Below are 18225 nucleotides of genomic sequence, written 5' to 3' on the forward strand. Positions count from 1 at the left end.
ATTACATCCCTTTCCTAGTATCACAAATGAGTAAAATTTAAGAGTAAAGACGTACTATTGACAGCTCCCTGATGACCAATGAATCCAAATATGATGAGGGTACTTTTTATCTTATGCCTCTCTTGGCTAAAGCACCCCACTAAACACTGTCATCATATTTGTAATGGAAGAATATTTGAACTTTAGGAATTAAAGAGAAGAACAAACAACTTTTCCCAACTGAAGTTACAGGTGTAAACTCCGAAGTTTTCAAATGTAAAATGTAATCAGGGCAACAATGAAAAGTGTACTCTACTTATGTTAAGGATCCTCCTGCAATCTGGTACTTGTAACCTGCACTTTTAATTCATCAGTACTACTATCAACATGCATACTCTCTCTGTCACCAATCAACCCAGTGTTGCTTAGTTTGCAAGCTCTGACATGATTACAGATTATATGACCAGAAACCAAAAAAAAAAAATAAAAATCAGCCACTATAACTACAGGTTGGATCCAGATTTAGGGCACAATCTTATGCATATTTAGACAGAAAGAAGTCCTACAAGTCCCAACATCCCTACAGCCAGCCATGCTGGCTGGGGCACGCTCAGAGTTATAGGACTTTCCTCTTACAACTTACAGCCTTAAGGTGCAGTCCTATGCATGTTTAGACAGAAAAAGGTCATACAATTCCCAGCACTCCCTAGCCAACAAAGGATTGTGCCCTTAGTCACTTAAGGGTAGACTCACTGAAATCAGTGGGACTTTGGTTAGTCATGACTAGCTAAAGTCCCACTGATTTCAATAAGTCTACTCCAAGTATGACTAAATCTGGATCCAACCCTATGTTAATTTTATATGTTTACACCAAAACATACATATTTCTAAACATACACACTTCAGACTGGCCACAAATATTAAATTTGCTTCATTTTTGAACTAGAACCATCCATCCACAATCTATTTAACAATCTGTCTAGTCTAGAACTTCAATAACCATACTGGAGAATTACATGTGGGCAGTCTCCAAAGACTTCTAAACCTGATGAACTTGGTGATAAAGGCAATACTTAAACTAGAGTGGTCTAGCTGACAAAAGAGTGAGTGGTCAAATTATTAAACCTACTGAATAAACCTCAGGACAATGAACTACAGAAGTGTCCAACTTTGAACAGTTTTCTCTAAAATGCAACTTTGGGGGCCTAGGCTGAAGTCCACAATGATTCTATAATTGAATTACTTAATTAACTTGGGCTGAATATAGCCTTTAGTTTTGCAGGTTGTATCAGGAGCTAAAGTAAACAAAGAATAGACAAGTTTTATCTACTATGTCAATAAATTCAAAGTTTTGACAATGCAACAATTGTTCGACCGAGCATATTTTCCTCTTCTGAATCTACGGTTGTTTCAAGTATCTTCAACCAATGACAATAAATAGATTGGCTTACACATATACACCACCATTCAGCTAAGTTTATCTTTCTTGCATTCAAAGACAGAATGGATCTCAACAGTCTTCTTTCTTGGGAGCTATCAAATAGCCAGTTTTACTACAAACTTTGCAATCTACAGAAGATTTTTCTCTTGTGTATTAAGCCCTGTATCAGTGAATAGTTCTCTACACAATTTCTTTGACAGAAGGAATTCCTGCAATAGTCTTTCCATTTAAAGAGATATTTAGAGCAAGCCAGTGGCTCCTTGAGTTCAGCACTTGTCCACTTGAGTTCAGGAAATACAGCTTTCCTCTCCCAAGATCCACAGACGCACTGAAGTTCTACCTTTCTTATAATGCAACGTTACTGTTTGACAGTACTAAAATAAATCACACACTTTATCTAAAAGTAATGCAACTTTCTTCAACACCTTCGCAACCAGCACTCAAATACCATATTTGTAGGTAGATAAGGCTCTTTTTCAGAAAAAAGGAGGGGGCTCTTTCAGATAACCTAAGAGACTACTGGGGTAAGAGCTTAATTTGGCATTTAAGAGAAATACAAAAAAGATTTCAAAGATGTGTTACAAAGATGTGTTATTTAAATGACCCAGTCCATTCTTTGTCGGAGGAAGGGACCCATTCTTTCCTGTGGTATATTTATTGATGTTCCACTTCTAATGATTAGCACGTTTTATGTCCAATAACATCTGCTGGACGTTCAATTCTCCCTTGCATTGTGAAGACATCTGACTAAAGTGTGAGGGGCTTAACAGGGAAAGCAGAGAGAGATCCCAAGTTCCAACAGGAACAGAAGCTTATTGTAGGCAGGCCTTAATACGAGCTTCCTTACTGATAACATTCTTCATAACCTGTAAAACATCTGTTATCAGATGTCCAGCTGCCAGACAATGACTGTCGTAACAGTAAGACAGAGAATACTCTAGAGATGATGTCAAGCTATAGTTTGAAGGAATTTCAAAGGTTATCACAGTTTGACTGTATAGGACTGACTTCATCACAACTGCAAGCATTCATATTTTCATAAATAACTGCAGAATTTTCAGGAAGAAGACAACACACATTTTTTCACCAACTGTTTAGTAACCCATGTTATCATGCACACATACTTTATAAGTATTTATAAGGCAAAATACTGTGCTGGATACTATGAAATTTAACACCGGGTATTCGAAAGGCACTCAGTTACAGTAAAACTATATATTATACCAATAAACAATACAGAGGTGCACTCACATTTTCAGCGTCGCGTTCATTCACCGTGGGCAATGGAGTTCTAGTGGACATTTTCATTCACTTGTGCTGAAGCACTGTTTGTGATGGCAAAATCCAACTATATATTATATAAAAATAAAAAAAAACTCTAACACCCTTCTCCCCCCAAATACTTATATATATATTTACAAAAAAGGTGTGATTTTACTGCATGATAGTGGTTATGAAGTGCCACCATCAAGAAAAAGGGAGTGCGGGGAGTAAAATTTGGGTGATTTCCACCACCACCACCACGACCCCTCTTTCTCATCTATATTCCAGTCTGATAATGGAGCGTTGTACGCCCCTCGGATTCTTCAGGGATCATCCTACAGATTAGGATCCTTAGAAGGTGGTGGTGGCGGATTAAAGAGGAGAGGGCTTCTCATGGAGTGCAAAAAGGGAGGGGGGGGAGAAGTGTGCGCGTGTTAGAAGGGGCTGGGATTAGGGGAAAGAGAGGGAGACGAGAAGAGACTAGCAGCTTGCAAGAGGGAGGGGGCCGGGCGCGAGGAAGGGCGCGCAGGGCGCTGCAGCAACAGTCCAAGTAAGAGGCTACTGAGGGAGCGAAGAGGGGAGGATTAACCCCCGCTTTCTGCACCTCCGCCGTCTTCTCTGAGGCACTCCGCTGAGGAAGCGGCGACGGGCCAATCGGGGCTGCTCAAAGGAGGCTCCCGTCCCCCTCAGCCCTCTCTCTCCCTCTCTCTCTCTCTCTCCCCGGACCCCAGCCCCGCTTCACCGGGCCTCGGCTCTCATGTTTTAATCGCTCCCTCTCCTCTTCCTCCTTCTCCGGCAGAAGTCCCAATTCCTTTCGCAGCGGCCGCCGCCGCCGCCGCCCTCCTGCCCCCCACAAGGGCAGGCTCAGGCCGAGTAGGGGCAGGGGGCCCCTCTTCCGCAGTTCCCCCAGCGGGGTCTCGCACAGCCCCGGGCCTCGCTCCGCTCGTGTGGAGGAGGAGGAGGAGGAGGAGGAGACGACCACCACCAAGCGGGCGCCTTCTTTCCCCCCCTCAGCCAGCGGCGGTGCCGCTGCCGCCGCTCCCGAATGGCCCAAGATGGCCGCCCGGCTTCCTCCGCTCCGACATGAACCGGAAGGGACCACCCCCTGCACCGAGACAGGCCGCGGCTGGGGCTGCGGGGAGACAAGGGAGAGGGCGCAGGCGCGGCTGCGCGTGGTCGGCTCCCCCGCCCCTGTTGCTAAGGCGCCCTGGCAGGGGCGGGGGCGGGGCCTCAATTTGGGCGCTCGTGAGGGGAAGGGGTCGGCGCTTCCCCGCTCGGGGGCTGAGAGCTGGGTAAGAGCCGCCCTCGGAGCTTTGGCGCGTCCGTGTGTACGAGGCCTTACATCCCCCGGCAGCGGTCACAAGTGGCGCTAGGGCTCCTCAAAAGAAAGCCGCTTTCGCTTCGGTAGGGCTTGCTTAAGTAGGGGCTGCCCAGCTCCGGATGTATAAATCCACATAGACCCAGCAAGGAGTCTTGCGGCACCGCAGAGATGGGACAGGGTTTGTCGTGGTGAAATGTTTCGTGGGCATGTCTGAAGAAGTGTTTATCCTCCGCTGGTAGAAATGCAAGGAAGTGTTTCGCCTCCCGGTGCGATGGCGTTTTGCGCGTGTTCCAAGACACCTCGCCCTTAGACCCTTCCCCCTAAAATAGTAATTAAGAAAACCCCTCTGTGAGAAAGACACTCTTGACATGCCCAGAATGTTTAAAAACGTGTCTGTATAGAGGGAGGAGAAATGCAAACAGGGGAGCCAAAATGGGCATTAAATACATGGAGCACATTCTGTGACAATTCTATGTAAAGTTCGACTGTATCCGAGATAAGCAGGGACCATTCATAAAAGCAGTAAATGGCAATGATACGATCTTCCTAGCTCAGTTGTGCTAATTTAACAAGCTGGAATCAGAAAGAAGACCTTTATCTGGGCTGAGTCCAAAACAGAATCAAACTTCATGATAAATTCTAGTTAGGAATGTTTGTAGAATTCAGTTCAGTATCACTTTAATCCTTTCTAAGCGTGCTTTAGAATTGCAGTCTTAAATGATTCCACTGATTGTGCCTTTCCTTCCTACTACGTTTACCACCATTTGATTTCAAACAAGAGTTTCCCTTTCACATAAAGGGAATACTTTTTTAATGAATCAATGAGCACACTATGCAAAGATGTGGGTGATTCTAGCATCTGAAGTACCTACTAAAAAGTGACTTTGAATTATCCCTTAGGGAACATGGGTGCTCTTTCGCTTCCCCCTTTCATGCATCATAGAATCATAGAATAGTAGGGTTGGAAGGGGCCTACAAGACCATCGAGTCCAGCCCCCTGCTCAATGCAGGAATCCAAGTCAGAGCATCCCTGACAGATGGCTGTCCAGCCTCCTCTTGAATGCCTCCAGTGTGGGAGAGCCCACCACCTCCCTAGGGAATTGGTTCCATTGTCGTATTGCTGTAACAGTCAGGAAGTTTTTCCTGATGTCCAGCTGGAATCTGGCTTCCTGTCACTTGAGCCCATTATTCCGTGTCCTGCATTCTGGGAGGATCGAGAAGAGATCCTGGCCTTCCTGTCTGTGACAACCTTTCAGTACTTCAAGAGCGCTATCATATCTCCCCTCAGTCTTCTCTTCTCAAGGCTAAACATGCCCAATTCTTTCAGTCTCTGCTCATAGGGCTTTGTTTCCAGTCCCCTGATCTTCTTTGTTGCCCTCCTCTGAACCCTCTCTAGTTTGTCTGCATCCTTCTTCAAGTGTGGTGCCCAGAACTGGACACAGTACTCCAGATGAGGCCTAACCAGTGCTGAGTAGAGGGGAACTAGTACTTCATGGGATTTGGAAGCGATGCTTCTTTGAATGCAGCCCAAAAGAGCATTTGCCTTTTTTGCAGCCACATCACATTGTTGGCTCATATTCAGCTTGTGAGCGACAACAGTTGCAAGATCCTTCTCTCTTGTAGTGTTGTTGAGCCACGTACCCCCCATCTTGTAACTGTGCATTTGGTTTCTTTTTCCTAGGTACAGAACTTGGCATTTATCCCTATTAAATGTCATTCTGTTTTTTTCTGCCCAGCTCTCCAGTCTATCCAGATCACTTTGAATTTTGTTTCTGTCTTCCAAAGTATTAGCTATCCTGCCCAATGTTGTGTCATCTGCAAATTTCATCGGCATTCCCTGCACCTCCTCCTCCAAGTCATTAATAAAAATGTTGAAGAGCACTGGGCCCAGGACTGAGCCCTGCGGTACCCCACTCGTTACCTCTCCCCAGCTTGAGAAGGTCCCATTGATAAGCACTCTTTGAGTCCGATTCTGTAGCCAACTGTGGATCCACCTGATCATTCTTTCATCTAGCCCAGTTTGAGCTAGTTTGCTCATCAGGATATCATGGGGCACTCTGTCGAAAGCTTTGCTGAAGTCAAGGTATATTATGTCCACAGCATTCCCATAGTCCACAAGGGAGGCTACTTGATCAAAAAATGAGATCAGATTCGTCTGGCAGGATTTGTTCTTGACACATCCATGTTGGCTTCGAGTAATCACTGCATTGTTTTCAAGGTGCTTACAGATGGATTGCTTTATAATCTGCTCCAGAATTTTCCCAGGGATTGATGTCAGACTGACTGATCTGTAGTTCATAGAACAATAGCAATTGCAATATACACATAGACATCTGTGTGGGACACTGTGAGTGTATTTTTGCAATCATCCTGCCTGACTTTTCAGAATGATTCTCTCTCACAGTTTTTGAGGAGTTTGCTAGATGAAGATACTTTTGAGGAGTTTGCTAGATGGTGCTTAATGAGCATCAAAAGACTTTGATGGCTGCTATCTACTAGCTATTGAACACCACCCCTGCTTGGGTTGCAGCATGTTGACAGTTTGCTGGTAGCCAGGGAAGGGGAACAACTACTGCAGTTTGCAGCTACCTAGCAAGAAGGTGATATGGGGAGGTGGGGCATGAGTTTCAATGGTGTGTTGTTGTTGATTTAAACTGAACTTCCCCAACCAGGTGCCCTCCAGATGTGTTGGACTGCAACTCCCGTCATTCCCAGCCAGCATGGCCCTTAGCGCTCCAACATTACCCATTAGCCTTCCCTAAGCTCCTTCATTATATCTCCCCCCTCCCACTCCAACAGAAACATCCGCACACCCAGCTGGATTGATCTACCCCCCCCACACACACACACACAGTGGTGTAGTGGTTAATTTGGAAATGCAGGAGCTCATTGTGACAGTCTCCAAAGGCAGTCCAGAAATGTCAGACAGCTATGTCGATTCATATCAACAAACCAATTCCAGGAGTTTTCATCTCCACCAAGAGCATGTCTTTGGTAAAGCGTATAGGTCTTAATTGCCCATTCCAGACCAAGTAATCCCAAATACTTTGCATTCCAACATGGAACAATATATTGTTGCTTGGAAAATTCATTCCCCCCACAGCTACAGTGAAGATCGCAGCTAAGCTCAGAGGGAACAGGGCATTCTGAGTGGGGTGGGAGTGGCAGATGACATCAGAGTCCCTGCTAATGAAAAAGTGCCGGGGCTGCGTCCCTGCAAGCCCTGCCTCCACTATACTACTGTTGCCATTTGACATGCAGAAAGCCAGTGAGCAAGTAGGCCGTGGTATCTATTGTTCCTCCTTCTCACCACTACTGTTGTCTGGACCAGAGCAAGAGGCAGGTGAACAAGCAGTTTGCAAAGTGAAGAGGAAGAGCAACTTCAGGGGGCTCCTTGTCAGTGGGTCCATGCTGGGGTGTGGGCCCTCAGCAGGTGCCCAACCATGCCTACCCTTTATACCATTCCTGCTTGGAGGTAACTTTTTCATGCTTCTTGAGATTCTTCCGCCTTGCTGGTTCCCTAAGGGCGCAATCCTATGCAGGTTTAGGCAGAAAAACATCCTACAACTCCCAGCATTCCCCAACCAGCATTGGTCCTCCTTGGCAAGTTTGGTGATTCCCAGCCTTTGCATATCTCCAGTCCTGGTGATATTGGAGTGTAGGATTGCTTTGCCCAAAGCTTGGGAAAATAAAAAGGTATTTGCCTAGTGCAAAAATATACCATTGTAGGCGCCAGGCGAGCCTCCCAGGGTAGAATATTCCAAAGAAAGTTTGGAGCAACACCTTTCCTATGAGGAAAGCCTAAAGTGTTTGGGGATTTTTAAATTTCATTTAAAAGATGACTAAAGACTGGGGAGGGGAGACATAATATTTATTTTTATTTGTTACATTTTTTACATTTCTGTATCACCCAATAGCTGGACCTCTCTGATAGAGATTTATAAAATTATGCTTGGTACAGAGAAAGTAGATAGAGAGTTGTTCTCCTTCTCTCATAGTCCTAGAACTTGGGATCATCCAGTAAAATCAGGACAAATAAAAGCAGACACTTCTTCATACAATGCACAGTTCACTGGTTGGCCATTACGAGAAGCAAGATGCTTGACTAGATGGACATTTGGTTTAATACAGCTCCGCTCTTTTTTGACTTGCTAGTTTCACTGAGACAATGGAAGCTTGTGCTTATTTTTTCACTATTAAAAACTGTAAGTTGCTGGGTACTTTGAAGATCTGGGTCTGGTAAGTGTAGATAACAGGCAGGTGGGGCAAGTGATTCTGTTCCAGAAAAATCTGGAAAAACCCGCACACCATCCAGTTGTCATCTACTGTGCTTAAAACCTGGCAGTATTCTTTGGCTTCTAGGTTCTCATTGTGAGGAAAGAAATACAAATGGAAATTATCCCCAAGGGATCGTTCACATTTCTCTTTCTTTCCTCACCATGAGATCTGAATATATAACATGTGAACACTCGTTCTTTAGGGCACAATCTTATGCAGGTTTAGAGAGAGAAAAGTCCTACCACTACCATCATTCCCCAGCCAGTATGGGAGTTGCATGAGAATGCTGGGAATTGTAGGACTTTTTTTGCTGCTTAAACCTGCATCAGATTGCGCCTTTACAATCCTAACTTCATTTGTCCTCACAACAGTCCTGTGAGATACATATCTGTGCTTTCACATGACTCTGAAAGCACCTTTAAATTGACCCTACCCTCATGCGAATTGTATGCACACATGAATGTTGTTAAAGAAGGATATATTTAGGGTGCAATCTTATGGCCGCTAGACAGCATCTAGATGGCAATGTGATTTTTCTGTTCCCAGAAATCTGACTCCCCTTCCCCTCTCATACCGCCTTGTGGGCGGCACGGTTCATCCCCGTCTCTGCGCTCATAAGAGTAGCATGGAGTGGGCGAAAAGGGGGCATTCCTGGAGGTGAGGAGGGGACCACAGAAGTGCCATTATGACGCTTCCTATTCACCATCTGGCCTCCCCCCCCCCCCCGATGTTTCTCGCCTAGACAGCTGAAATCGGCCACAAATGCAGGGCGGCCAGAGGATGCCCTCCGCACTCTGCCTGCCCTGCATTGGATAGTCAGCCTCTTATGAGTTTGGAGGCAGCCGACTATCCCCATAGGATTGCGCCCTCAATTATCTCAATTATTTTATTGATAATAATTATCAATAAAATAATTAATTAATTAAAATGTATTCCATTAAGGTAGAATATACAGTCTAGCTTGGAGGTAGGTAGTGTGGTGCCTATGGGCATCAGTGCACCTCTGGACAGCTTTCTTGGCACCCACCAAGTTGCTCCATCCCTACCCAATGTTTTTAAAATAATTTTTCTTCCTGGCAGCTGGGATCACTTCAAAGCAAAGTGAGAGCCTCCAGATGCTGCCATCTTCAGTTCCCATTAATGACTCTGGGCCACACATCAGTGACAATGACCAGGTATGCACAATTCTTGCATCTTGTTGTGGCTTATTTAAGGTCCCAGCTGTGATTTGTGTCATGCGGACCTAGCAAGAGTGGGTTGTTGGTGTGGTTAACAAGCAACCCACAACCCCAAGGTTTGTTATCCATGCCAAAACCCTACCCTCTCTTTGAGTTCGCACAACTCAACAAGCCACAGTTGTGGCTTGAATATTCAAAATGGCCACCCACACACACTGCTAAGCCTTGGGGGTTAATTATCCCATGGTGGCTTAGTGTGACATGCAAACAGGCCCATTCTTAGGGCATTCTACACCAGCTTAAAATCCTGCATTTAAAACAGGGCCTTCTGCTTCCGTTTTAAATGCAGGATCACAACTGACTCCCTTTACATGTGCTTTCTTTTTCCCTCCCCCTGCCCCGCCACCCCTTATCTGAGTCTTCCATTATCTGTCATTGATCTCATGACTTTCCTTGCCACTTTAACTCTTTTCATGGAGGAAACTGAAGTGGAACCCAAGGTGGGTAATTTGATAACTCATTATCTGCAATCTATTTACAAATGGAAGAAAGGGCATTTGGTGCAGGAGGGTCACAGCAGGGTCACTGCATCATGTAAAGAGCCCGCAAACTTCTGTGAAGGATAAAAGCCTGGTGTGAAGGAGCCCTTAGACATGAAGATCGTGGATGGCTACAGGGTGATGCTTTCCTCTGCCCAGTCTCCAAGAAAAAGAAGGGGGGAAAGTAAAAGGGACTCCTGTGACTTCTGTCTGGTGAGCTAGTGAGGGCTTACAAGAGCAACCGGGGGGGAGGGGGCTAGGAAGAGCAGTGGTAACTAGCCAGATGGGGTGTCAGGGAAGCCGGCAGGGAGGGGCGGAGGGAGAGCACCAGGAAGCCAGTGGGGGCTGGGGGAGATGGCTGGGAGCAGCCTGGGGTTTGGGGGGGTTGCGTGCTTGCGTGTCTGAATCGATGGGGGCTGCATGGGCATGGTAAACAGGGAGAGAGAAAGGGGTCAGGGGAGAATTATTGATGGATCCTGAAAAAGAATGAGTGCAGTTTTTCATGTGCCTGCAGTGAGGAGGAGATGGCTTATTTTCTCTTCAGCTGCCCACTCTCCACATACCCCTGCAGGGCTTTGAGTTTGGCAGTACCTTCACCTCTCCCTCAGCCCATTTTCTCTGCAAGGAATTCTGCTCTCAGATGCCCAAGCGAGCTACTCAAGCAAGTAAAATGTATCTAGCTAACAGGACAATCCTAGGGGGAGGGAGAGGAAGAAATTGAGATGGAGGAACTGCCCAGTCCAAAACCCTGCAGGCCTTGTGTCAGCAGGACAAAAGGGGTGGGGGCAGCTGGAGGAAAATAAGAGAAAGTCCCATCATGCTAGCAGATTTCCACTAGTGCAACATTCTAGTTAAGCCACAGCCACCCTATGGTATATTTTAAAGTTAAACAGAATTCAGAATTTTGGCAAGTGTGGCTTGTCATGTAGGGGTGGGAACAATGACACTTCTTGGAATTCCCTCTTCTGCATGGCTATGATTAAAGGGTCAGGAGCGCTGCCTTTGCCCCCGGTCACCTATGGGAAGGACTGTAGCTCAGTGGTAGAACACATGCTTTCTATGCAGGAAGTGCCAAATGGAATCCCTGGCATCTCCAGTTAAAAAGCAGGTGATGCGAAAGACCCTCTACCTAACAGCCAGGAGACCCGCTACCATTGAGAGTTGAAGAACATACTGGCCTAGACTGAGAAATTGTTTAAGGCAACTTCCTACATCTTTTCTGAACTGAAAAATCAATGAGATTAAGGGGGCAATCCTATACATGTTTAGACAGAATACTACAACTCCCAGTATTCCCCAGCCAGCCATGCATAGGATTGCCCTCTAAGGTTACAATCCATGCAGACTGTGATGGTTTGAGGCCTACAGAGGCAAAGGAGGGAAAATAGCCAGGCTTAGAGGCCTGGAGTTTTCTGTTGGGGGTGGTAACCCTGAGAGGAGTAGTTTCATTTCTCTGGTTAAATGTCAGTTTCAATTCTCCACTTAAGTTTCATTTCTTCAGGTTTGAAGCAGTACTTTCGGTTTTGAGGGAGGAGGGTATATAAAGGCAGTGAGAGAGCCAGTAAGGGCAAAGACAGCCAGAGCCTGAAGTGAGAGCAGAGTCTGAAGAGTGAGCAGGAAGAAGCAGACTAGAAAAGTCTAAGGACATCTAGGGTAAAGGAACTTGCATTTTGCAACTTTTATTTTCTTTTAATGCATTTTGTATCACTCATCGTGTAAACACCTGTAGTTGTGATTTGTTTGATTTAAATCTACTAGTAAAACTGTTGTGGTTAAGCCCTGTGTCTAGAGTGTCAGTACCCCACATCTACAGCGTAAACCCAACATTACTGGGAAGGGGAATCATAGAACCATAGGGTTGGAAGGGGCCTACAAGGCCATTGAGTCCAACCCCCTGCTCAGTGCAGGAAGCTTGATTCCCAGGCGGTCTCCCATCCAAGTACTAACCAGGGCTGACCCTCCTTAGCTTCTGAGATCAGACAAGATCAGGTTTAAAAGAAGGAAGGTGGGAATCTTAAGGAGGGAAGAGATCCTTAAAAGGTTGCTCGGGGGGTCCAAGTCATAAGGGAAACCTTGACACACACTTACTTGGGAGCAAGTGGGTCTTACTCCCAAATAAACTTGCAAAAGGATTGGGCTGTAAACCAGCTTAAGGCTGCAATGCTAAGCAAATTTTCCTGGGAATAAGCATGCCTGCACACAATGGGACCTACTTCTGAGTCAACATAGGATTGTACAGTAAGTGTGTTGTGCTGATAGCAGCAGCCCTAACACAAATAGGATGTGAGTCTGTCCATCAGTCAGCACCACACTGCAAAGAGTGTGAAACCTAGACACCCAAAACCTGGCATGCATGCTAAGGGGACCCTAGGAGTGTGCACCTCAGGACTCTTTGGGTTTTAAAGCGCATTATTTAATTTTAATTAATGTTAATGTGTCCATGTGTTGAAGCCTGCAAGCAACGCCTTCATCCACTATGGGTGGGCTTCCTCAGCCAGCACATAGCTTTGCAGTCCATACAGTTTGAAGCCAGGGGAGATTAGTCAGCCGGGGAACAGAATTATATGCCTGCCCTCTACTGTGGGGCAGCCCCACCTCTAGGGATGGCAGAGAATTCCGCCACAGACTCCAGAATCCAGCCCCCCCGGAGTCCGTGGCAGAACGGACCACCCCACCCCGCGAAGTCCGACCCGGCCAGATCCTACCTGGCAGGCTGGCACTGCCGGCTCCGGCCGGGTCTGTCTGCTGCCCCATGTGGATGCAAAATGGCATCCAGCATAGCAGACGCCATTTGCGTCCTTCCCTTTTTGCCATGATAGGCTACATAAATCTTCATGTAGCCTATCACGGCCGAGGCGGGCACGCAAATGGTGTAGCGGACGCCATTTGCGTGCCCCCCTTTGGCCATGATAGGCTACGTAAAGATTTACGTAGCTTATCACAGCCAAAGGGAGGCACGCAAATGGCGTCCGCTATGCCGGACGCCATTTGCGTCCGTGGACCAGCCGCGGCCGGAAGTCTGGCAGCGGCCAGCCCAAGCTGGCAGCTCCACGGACTCGCCGTGGAGTGGAGCCGGCTGGGGAGGATTCCGGGGGGGAGGACCGGATCGTCTCCCCCCCCACGGACCCCCCAGCGGACCCAGGTAGGTGGGGTCCGTATACCCTTACCCACCTCAGGGGAATTGAATGGGCGAACCCCACCCCCAGGTGGTTATAGGGGTGCGCCATGACCAGGGGAGCCAGCAGGCATGGCTTCACTCAGCTGTGTAAGTTTGCTGAGGGATTCGCTGTATCAAGCTAATGGCTATTCCAACCCATGTAAAGCCATGTCCATTCGCTAGTGACAGAAAACAACAGATATCCATGGATCATCCTCCAATTAAAGGTGTTTAAGATCGGCCTGTTGACCTAACATGCCTTAGGTTTAGCATACTATAAATATGTGATCACTGGTGGTTTGTAAAGCAAATGCTTTACAAGGGCAGCAGGTCAACCTTTCTCTGGTATTTTGCTTTTGAAACCAATGAAGTGATGCTAATAATTAATTTTGCCCAACATGTGTAAAACCAACAAACTTGTTTTAAAGAAGCCTTCTATTTATATCACAGCACATCCCCTATGAAGGTTCATCTCCTTTTGAATGCTTTGCCTTCTGAGTCAGGCATGTAACTGTTCCAGCAACACTGTATTTCCTGTGTGGTTAATGTTGAATCAAAGACTCCTTTCATGGAGATGGGGAAGAAAATAGATGACTCCAGACCATGTAATGTTTTCAAGTGCAAATTAATAATTGATGGGCCTGAACATTAGCAGGAAGGAACCTATTCTGTGGCAACCAAAGATGCAATCTAAGCTTTTCTTTGTGTAGTAGGTGTAATAGCAGCAGCAGTAGTAAGGCAGTGATCTAAAACTGATAGTATTCAGCTTTTTTTTTTTTTGTAACAAACAGTATTATCTCTAGAGGCCACACAAAGGTCTCAAGACAATTTCAAATTTAAACTCAAATGCAAGAATACAGAGAGCTTCAATAGCAGGACTTTTTAATGCCCCACTGCTCGATTGAACAGCACCCTGGCATGCCACATCACAAAATCTTCTTGAAACTCCTCTCAAGTATGGCACTGGAGTTCTTTCTTTCTAGGATTTAGGCTGTGTTCCCCCTAGGTTGGCCTCATATATTTGAAAATAAACTCAAATATTACAGCAGGGCCGGCCCTACCACTAGGTGGAGTGAGGCAGCTGCCTCAGGTGGCAGATCCTGTGGAGCAGCAAACTCCTGGCCATTCCACCTGAGCCCTCCAGCCATTCCTCAGTCTTGGAGGACAGAGCTCTATGTATCACATGGCTTGTTCTGCACCCTCAAAGTTAGCCTTCTGCCCTTGGGTGTGGTGGAGGATGCTATCCCATTGCAGTGTCGAAGTAATATTCAACTGCAAGTCCAGTTGGCTTCCATACACAGAATGAAGTGGGATGCCATCTTTGCCTCAGGCAGCAAAATGTCTCAGGCCATCTCTGTATTACTGAAATGCCTTAAGACTCCAGTCATCTCTTCCACCAAAGGACCCCAAACCTGGGTCAGTGGTGTGCTCCATTCCTGGAATGTCTCACTGCTCAAGGAAGAGAGAGTGTGTGTGTTTAAAAATAGGCTCAAGAAATGGAACCTAGAGTAGCAACATATAGATGAATGAGTATGCTATGTCTGCACATATAAGACCGACTGGCCCGCTTGCACTGGCTGCCTGTATGCGTCCAAACTCAATTCAGGGTGCTGGTTTTAACCTATAAAGCCCTACACGGCTTGGGACCACAATACCTGATGGCACGCCTCTCCCAAAATGAACCTATCCATACTCTACATTCATCATCTAAGGGAAGCTTGGAAGGTGGCAATGGGGGAGAGGGCCTTCTCTGTGGTGGCCTCCCATCTGTGGAATGAGCTCCCTGATGAGGTCTGCCTGAATATAACATTGTTATATTTTCGGCTTCAGGTTAAGACCTATCTCTTTTCCCAGGCATTTGGCAACACATGATGAGTTTTAATTGGTCCTGGATGTGTCTTTAGTTATGACTGACTGTTCAAAGTCGTTTTTAGTTATATGTTGTTTATGTATGTTGTCTGTGTGCTTTTATGTAAATGGCTTTTAAACTTTTTATATTGTATTTAATGTTTCAACTTCTGCAAACTGCCCAGAGAGCTTTGGCTATGGGGCAGTATAGAAATGCAATAAAATAACAACAACAACAACATACTTAGGATGTGGCTCAGTTCTCAGCGGTTTGCTTTGAATTCTATGAAAAAACAAGTGGGACCTGCAACAGAATGTTGCAGTGTGGAATGCTCCTGTTCAGGGTTCCAGTCAGACGCCATGTCCTTTTCCAGGATATTCCATTCCACACATATACACACACACGGATTTCAGCATTTCCCCCTTCAACAGTCAGTCAGCATTCTGTGCCTACTGAGCATGCTAGTCCTCATTGAGCTGCCTTCATCCTAAAGATTCATTCTACTTCTGCAAACCTTTGGGTTCCCCCAAGCCTGATATGTTCATCTTGTGCGTGGTTGGTGCCATTTTGGCTATTTAGGGATCCACACGTGGAGAATAAGTTCTGTATTAGAATAGTTTGCAATCTAGGACAAAGTTGAGAGAGGGCATATTTAGTTCCCCACTTTAATGATCTCCCTGAGTGTACATCTCTGCTTTCTCTCATATAGCTGAATGGCTGCCACTCATTTCAAAATTAATAATAATGCAATGTAGTGGCTTAACCGCTTAATGCGCATTCCAACTATAATCAAGCTTAAGGATGTCTAACTGCATTGGCTCACATGCGTACCTTGGTACTCTTGGCTCTCTCTTCTCCTACCTCTGTTGTCTTCTCCACTGTCGACATTCAGGTTGCAGACTTTTTTCTTTGCCTGCAAAATTCTGTAAAGTACCTAATGCCAACAACAACAATCATAGGCAATATATGTCCTTCCTACTGTATGCATTTTGCTAGTAAATAAACAAACATGGTTGTATTACTATGCTATCCTAGGTCATCAAGGGCACTAGGAAAGCCTGAAGAAGAGGGCCTGATATTATTGGCTCAGGAGGACTCCTATATCAAAGGGCAAGAACTGGGCTGTTTTCCAGCCCTGTGGTAAAATTTGGTCAGGTCAAAATTTATGGGGTGGAACAGCCTTCCCCAAACAGGTACCCTCCAGATGTTTTGGACTTGAGCTTCCATCAGCCTCAACCAGCATGGCCAGTGGTCAGGAATGCTGGGAGTTGTAGGGAGGGCGCCAGGTTTAAGAAAGTTGTTTCATACAGGCTTCTCTGATTACCCCCCTAAATACTACCACCATATAGGAAGTAGACTTGTACCAAGCCAGATAATTGGCCCATCTAGCCCAATACTGTCAGCAGCTTTTCTTATCTTAAGAACATCAGAAGAACTGTGCTGAATTAAACCAAGGGTCCATTTAGTCCAGCATTCTGTTCACACAGTGGTCAACCAGCTTCCTGTGGGAAACCCACAAAAAGGACATGAGTGCAACAGCACACTCCCGGCCATGTTCCCTAGCATCTGGTGTACATAGGCATACTGCCTCTGATACTGGAGGTAGCTATCAGAACTAGTAGCCATTGACAGCCTTCTCCTCCAGAAATTTGTCTAACCCCCTTTTAAAGTCATCCAAATGGTAGCCATCACTACGTCTTGTGGTAGCGAATTCCACAATGTAACTATGCCCTGTGTGAAGAAGTATTTCCTGTTATCTGTCCTGAATCTCCCACCAATCAGCTTCATGGGATGACTGCGGGTTATAATATTATGAGAGATGGAGAAAAATGTCTCCCTATCCACTTTCTCCACACCATGCATGATTTTGTACAGCCCTGTCTTGTATCCCCTTACTCATCTTTTCTCCTAGCTAAACAATCCCAGCTGTTGTAACCTTCCCTCATAGGGGAGATGCTCCAGCCCCTTGATCATTTTAGTGCCCTTTTCTGCATCTTGGTGCCCTCCAGATGGGTTTGGACTACAATGCCCATTGTTCCTGACCATTAGTCATGGTGGCTGTGTCTGATGGGAGTGGTAGTCCAAAAGATCTGAAGGCTGCCCTGTTGGGGAAGGCTGGGATTTCAACCAAATCCTTCTAAAGCTTTGGGTGAGAGCGTACAGACGTTTTCCACCAAGAAGCATTATGAGAGCCCACACCTTAGCTTGAGAACCCGGGTTTCAAGCAGCGGGAAAGAACAACGCTAGGAAATGGTGCTTGGAAGTTTTTATGTAAGGACCACTGATGAGTTGGTTTCAGCAGTATGTCTGGCAGCTGACTTGAGGGGGAAAAGCTTGCTCACGAAACACAAACATTCTGCTAACAACAACCAGTGCAACTGAAGAGCCACAAACAAGATCATTGCAGCTTCTCATCCATGGAAAGGTGAATCGCAAGTTGTGTTTTGGGAGAGAAGCCGTAATCTCACAAGTCCAAGTTATGCTGTTCATGCAAATACACCATTTGCATGAACAATTCTCTCTCCCTGCACCCCACCCCTCAGCACATATCAATCCGGGATGTGCTTCCTCCAAACTGGCTCTGATTATACGGAGGTGAACCGCTTGTATAGCAGTTGCTTAACTCTATGCTCCAAAGCTTATCCACTCAGATGCAAGCTAGGCTGGCCATGTGTCCTACTTCACAGAGGATAGTCCTCTATTTCAGGGGTGGGCAAAAGGTAGATCTCCAGATGTTTTGGACTTGAATCCCCAGAAGTCCCTGCTAGTATGACCAATGGTCAGGAATGCTGGGAGTTGAAGTCCAAAATAGATGGAGATCTACTTTCTGCCCAGCCCGGCTCTATTCGAAGGCCTAACAGAGGATAGTGCCCTATTCGAAGGGTTGTCCTGTCCAAGTCTGGTTTAAAGATAAAGAACCATAAGAAAGGAGAGTAGAGGCCTTGAAGTTGACGATCCACACGTAGCACTTGGACAGCAGACTGGGCAGCAAGCACACAGGTCACCTAGTCATGCTCTTCCCCAATATGATGGCATGAATTGTATTTCTATTTAGATTACAGCAATGATTCCTAAATGTGCATCACTGCATACAGACTAGCACACAGATAGACCAGCTCATGGAAACAGTATACACATTGGTGTCTTCTTTTTAGTGATGCATTTCCTCTCTTTTTTTGGCAATATGTAAATGGCCATCCCATGCAAGTCCCACTGAGTT

The 18225-nt window shown here is 46.0% G+C and overlaps 1 protein-coding gene and 1 long non-coding RNA gene across 14 annotated transcripts in view; one reads left to right on the forward strand and one right to left on the reverse strand.

Annotated features, from left to right (window-relative positions):
* MARK3 (microtubule affinity regulating kinase 3) overlaps positions 1 to 3792 on the reverse strand; it is a 90095-nt gene extending 86303 nt beyond the window's left edge. For 4 of the 13 annotated variants that reach the window (XM_084837932.1, XM_084837922.1, XM_084837947.1 and 1 more), the window contains exon 1: positions 2672 to 3792. In XM_084837932.1, the coding sequence (XP_084694058.1) occupies positions 2672 to 2728 (57 nt within the window). In that variant the 5' untranslated portion in view covers positions 2729 to 3792. The remainder of the gene's footprint in view (positions 1 to 2671) is intronic. The other 9 variants (XM_084837957.1, XM_084837984.1, XM_084838035.1 and 6 more) reach the window with 4 other exon arrangements.
* An 18-nt stretch (positions 3793 to 3810) lies between these two features.
* Positions 3811 to 18225, forward strand: part of LOC146357000 (uncharacterized) — a 49641-nt gene continuing 35226 nt past the window's right edge. Inside the window, exons 1-2 of the long non-coding RNA XR_014788277.1 lie at positions 3811 to 3975; positions 9363 to 9457. This is a non-coding gene — a long non-coding RNA (uncharacterized LOC146357000). The remainder of the gene's footprint in view (positions 3976 to 9362; positions 9458 to 18225) is intronic.

This window comes from Heloderma suspectum, chromosome 1 (assembly GCF_057233095.1).
Source record: "Heloderma suspectum isolate Gila_16-S chromosome 1, 16-S_ref, whole genome shotgun sequence".
Lineage (NCBI taxonomy): Eukaryota > Metazoa > Chordata > Lepidosauria > Squamata > Helodermatidae > Heloderma > Heloderma suspectum.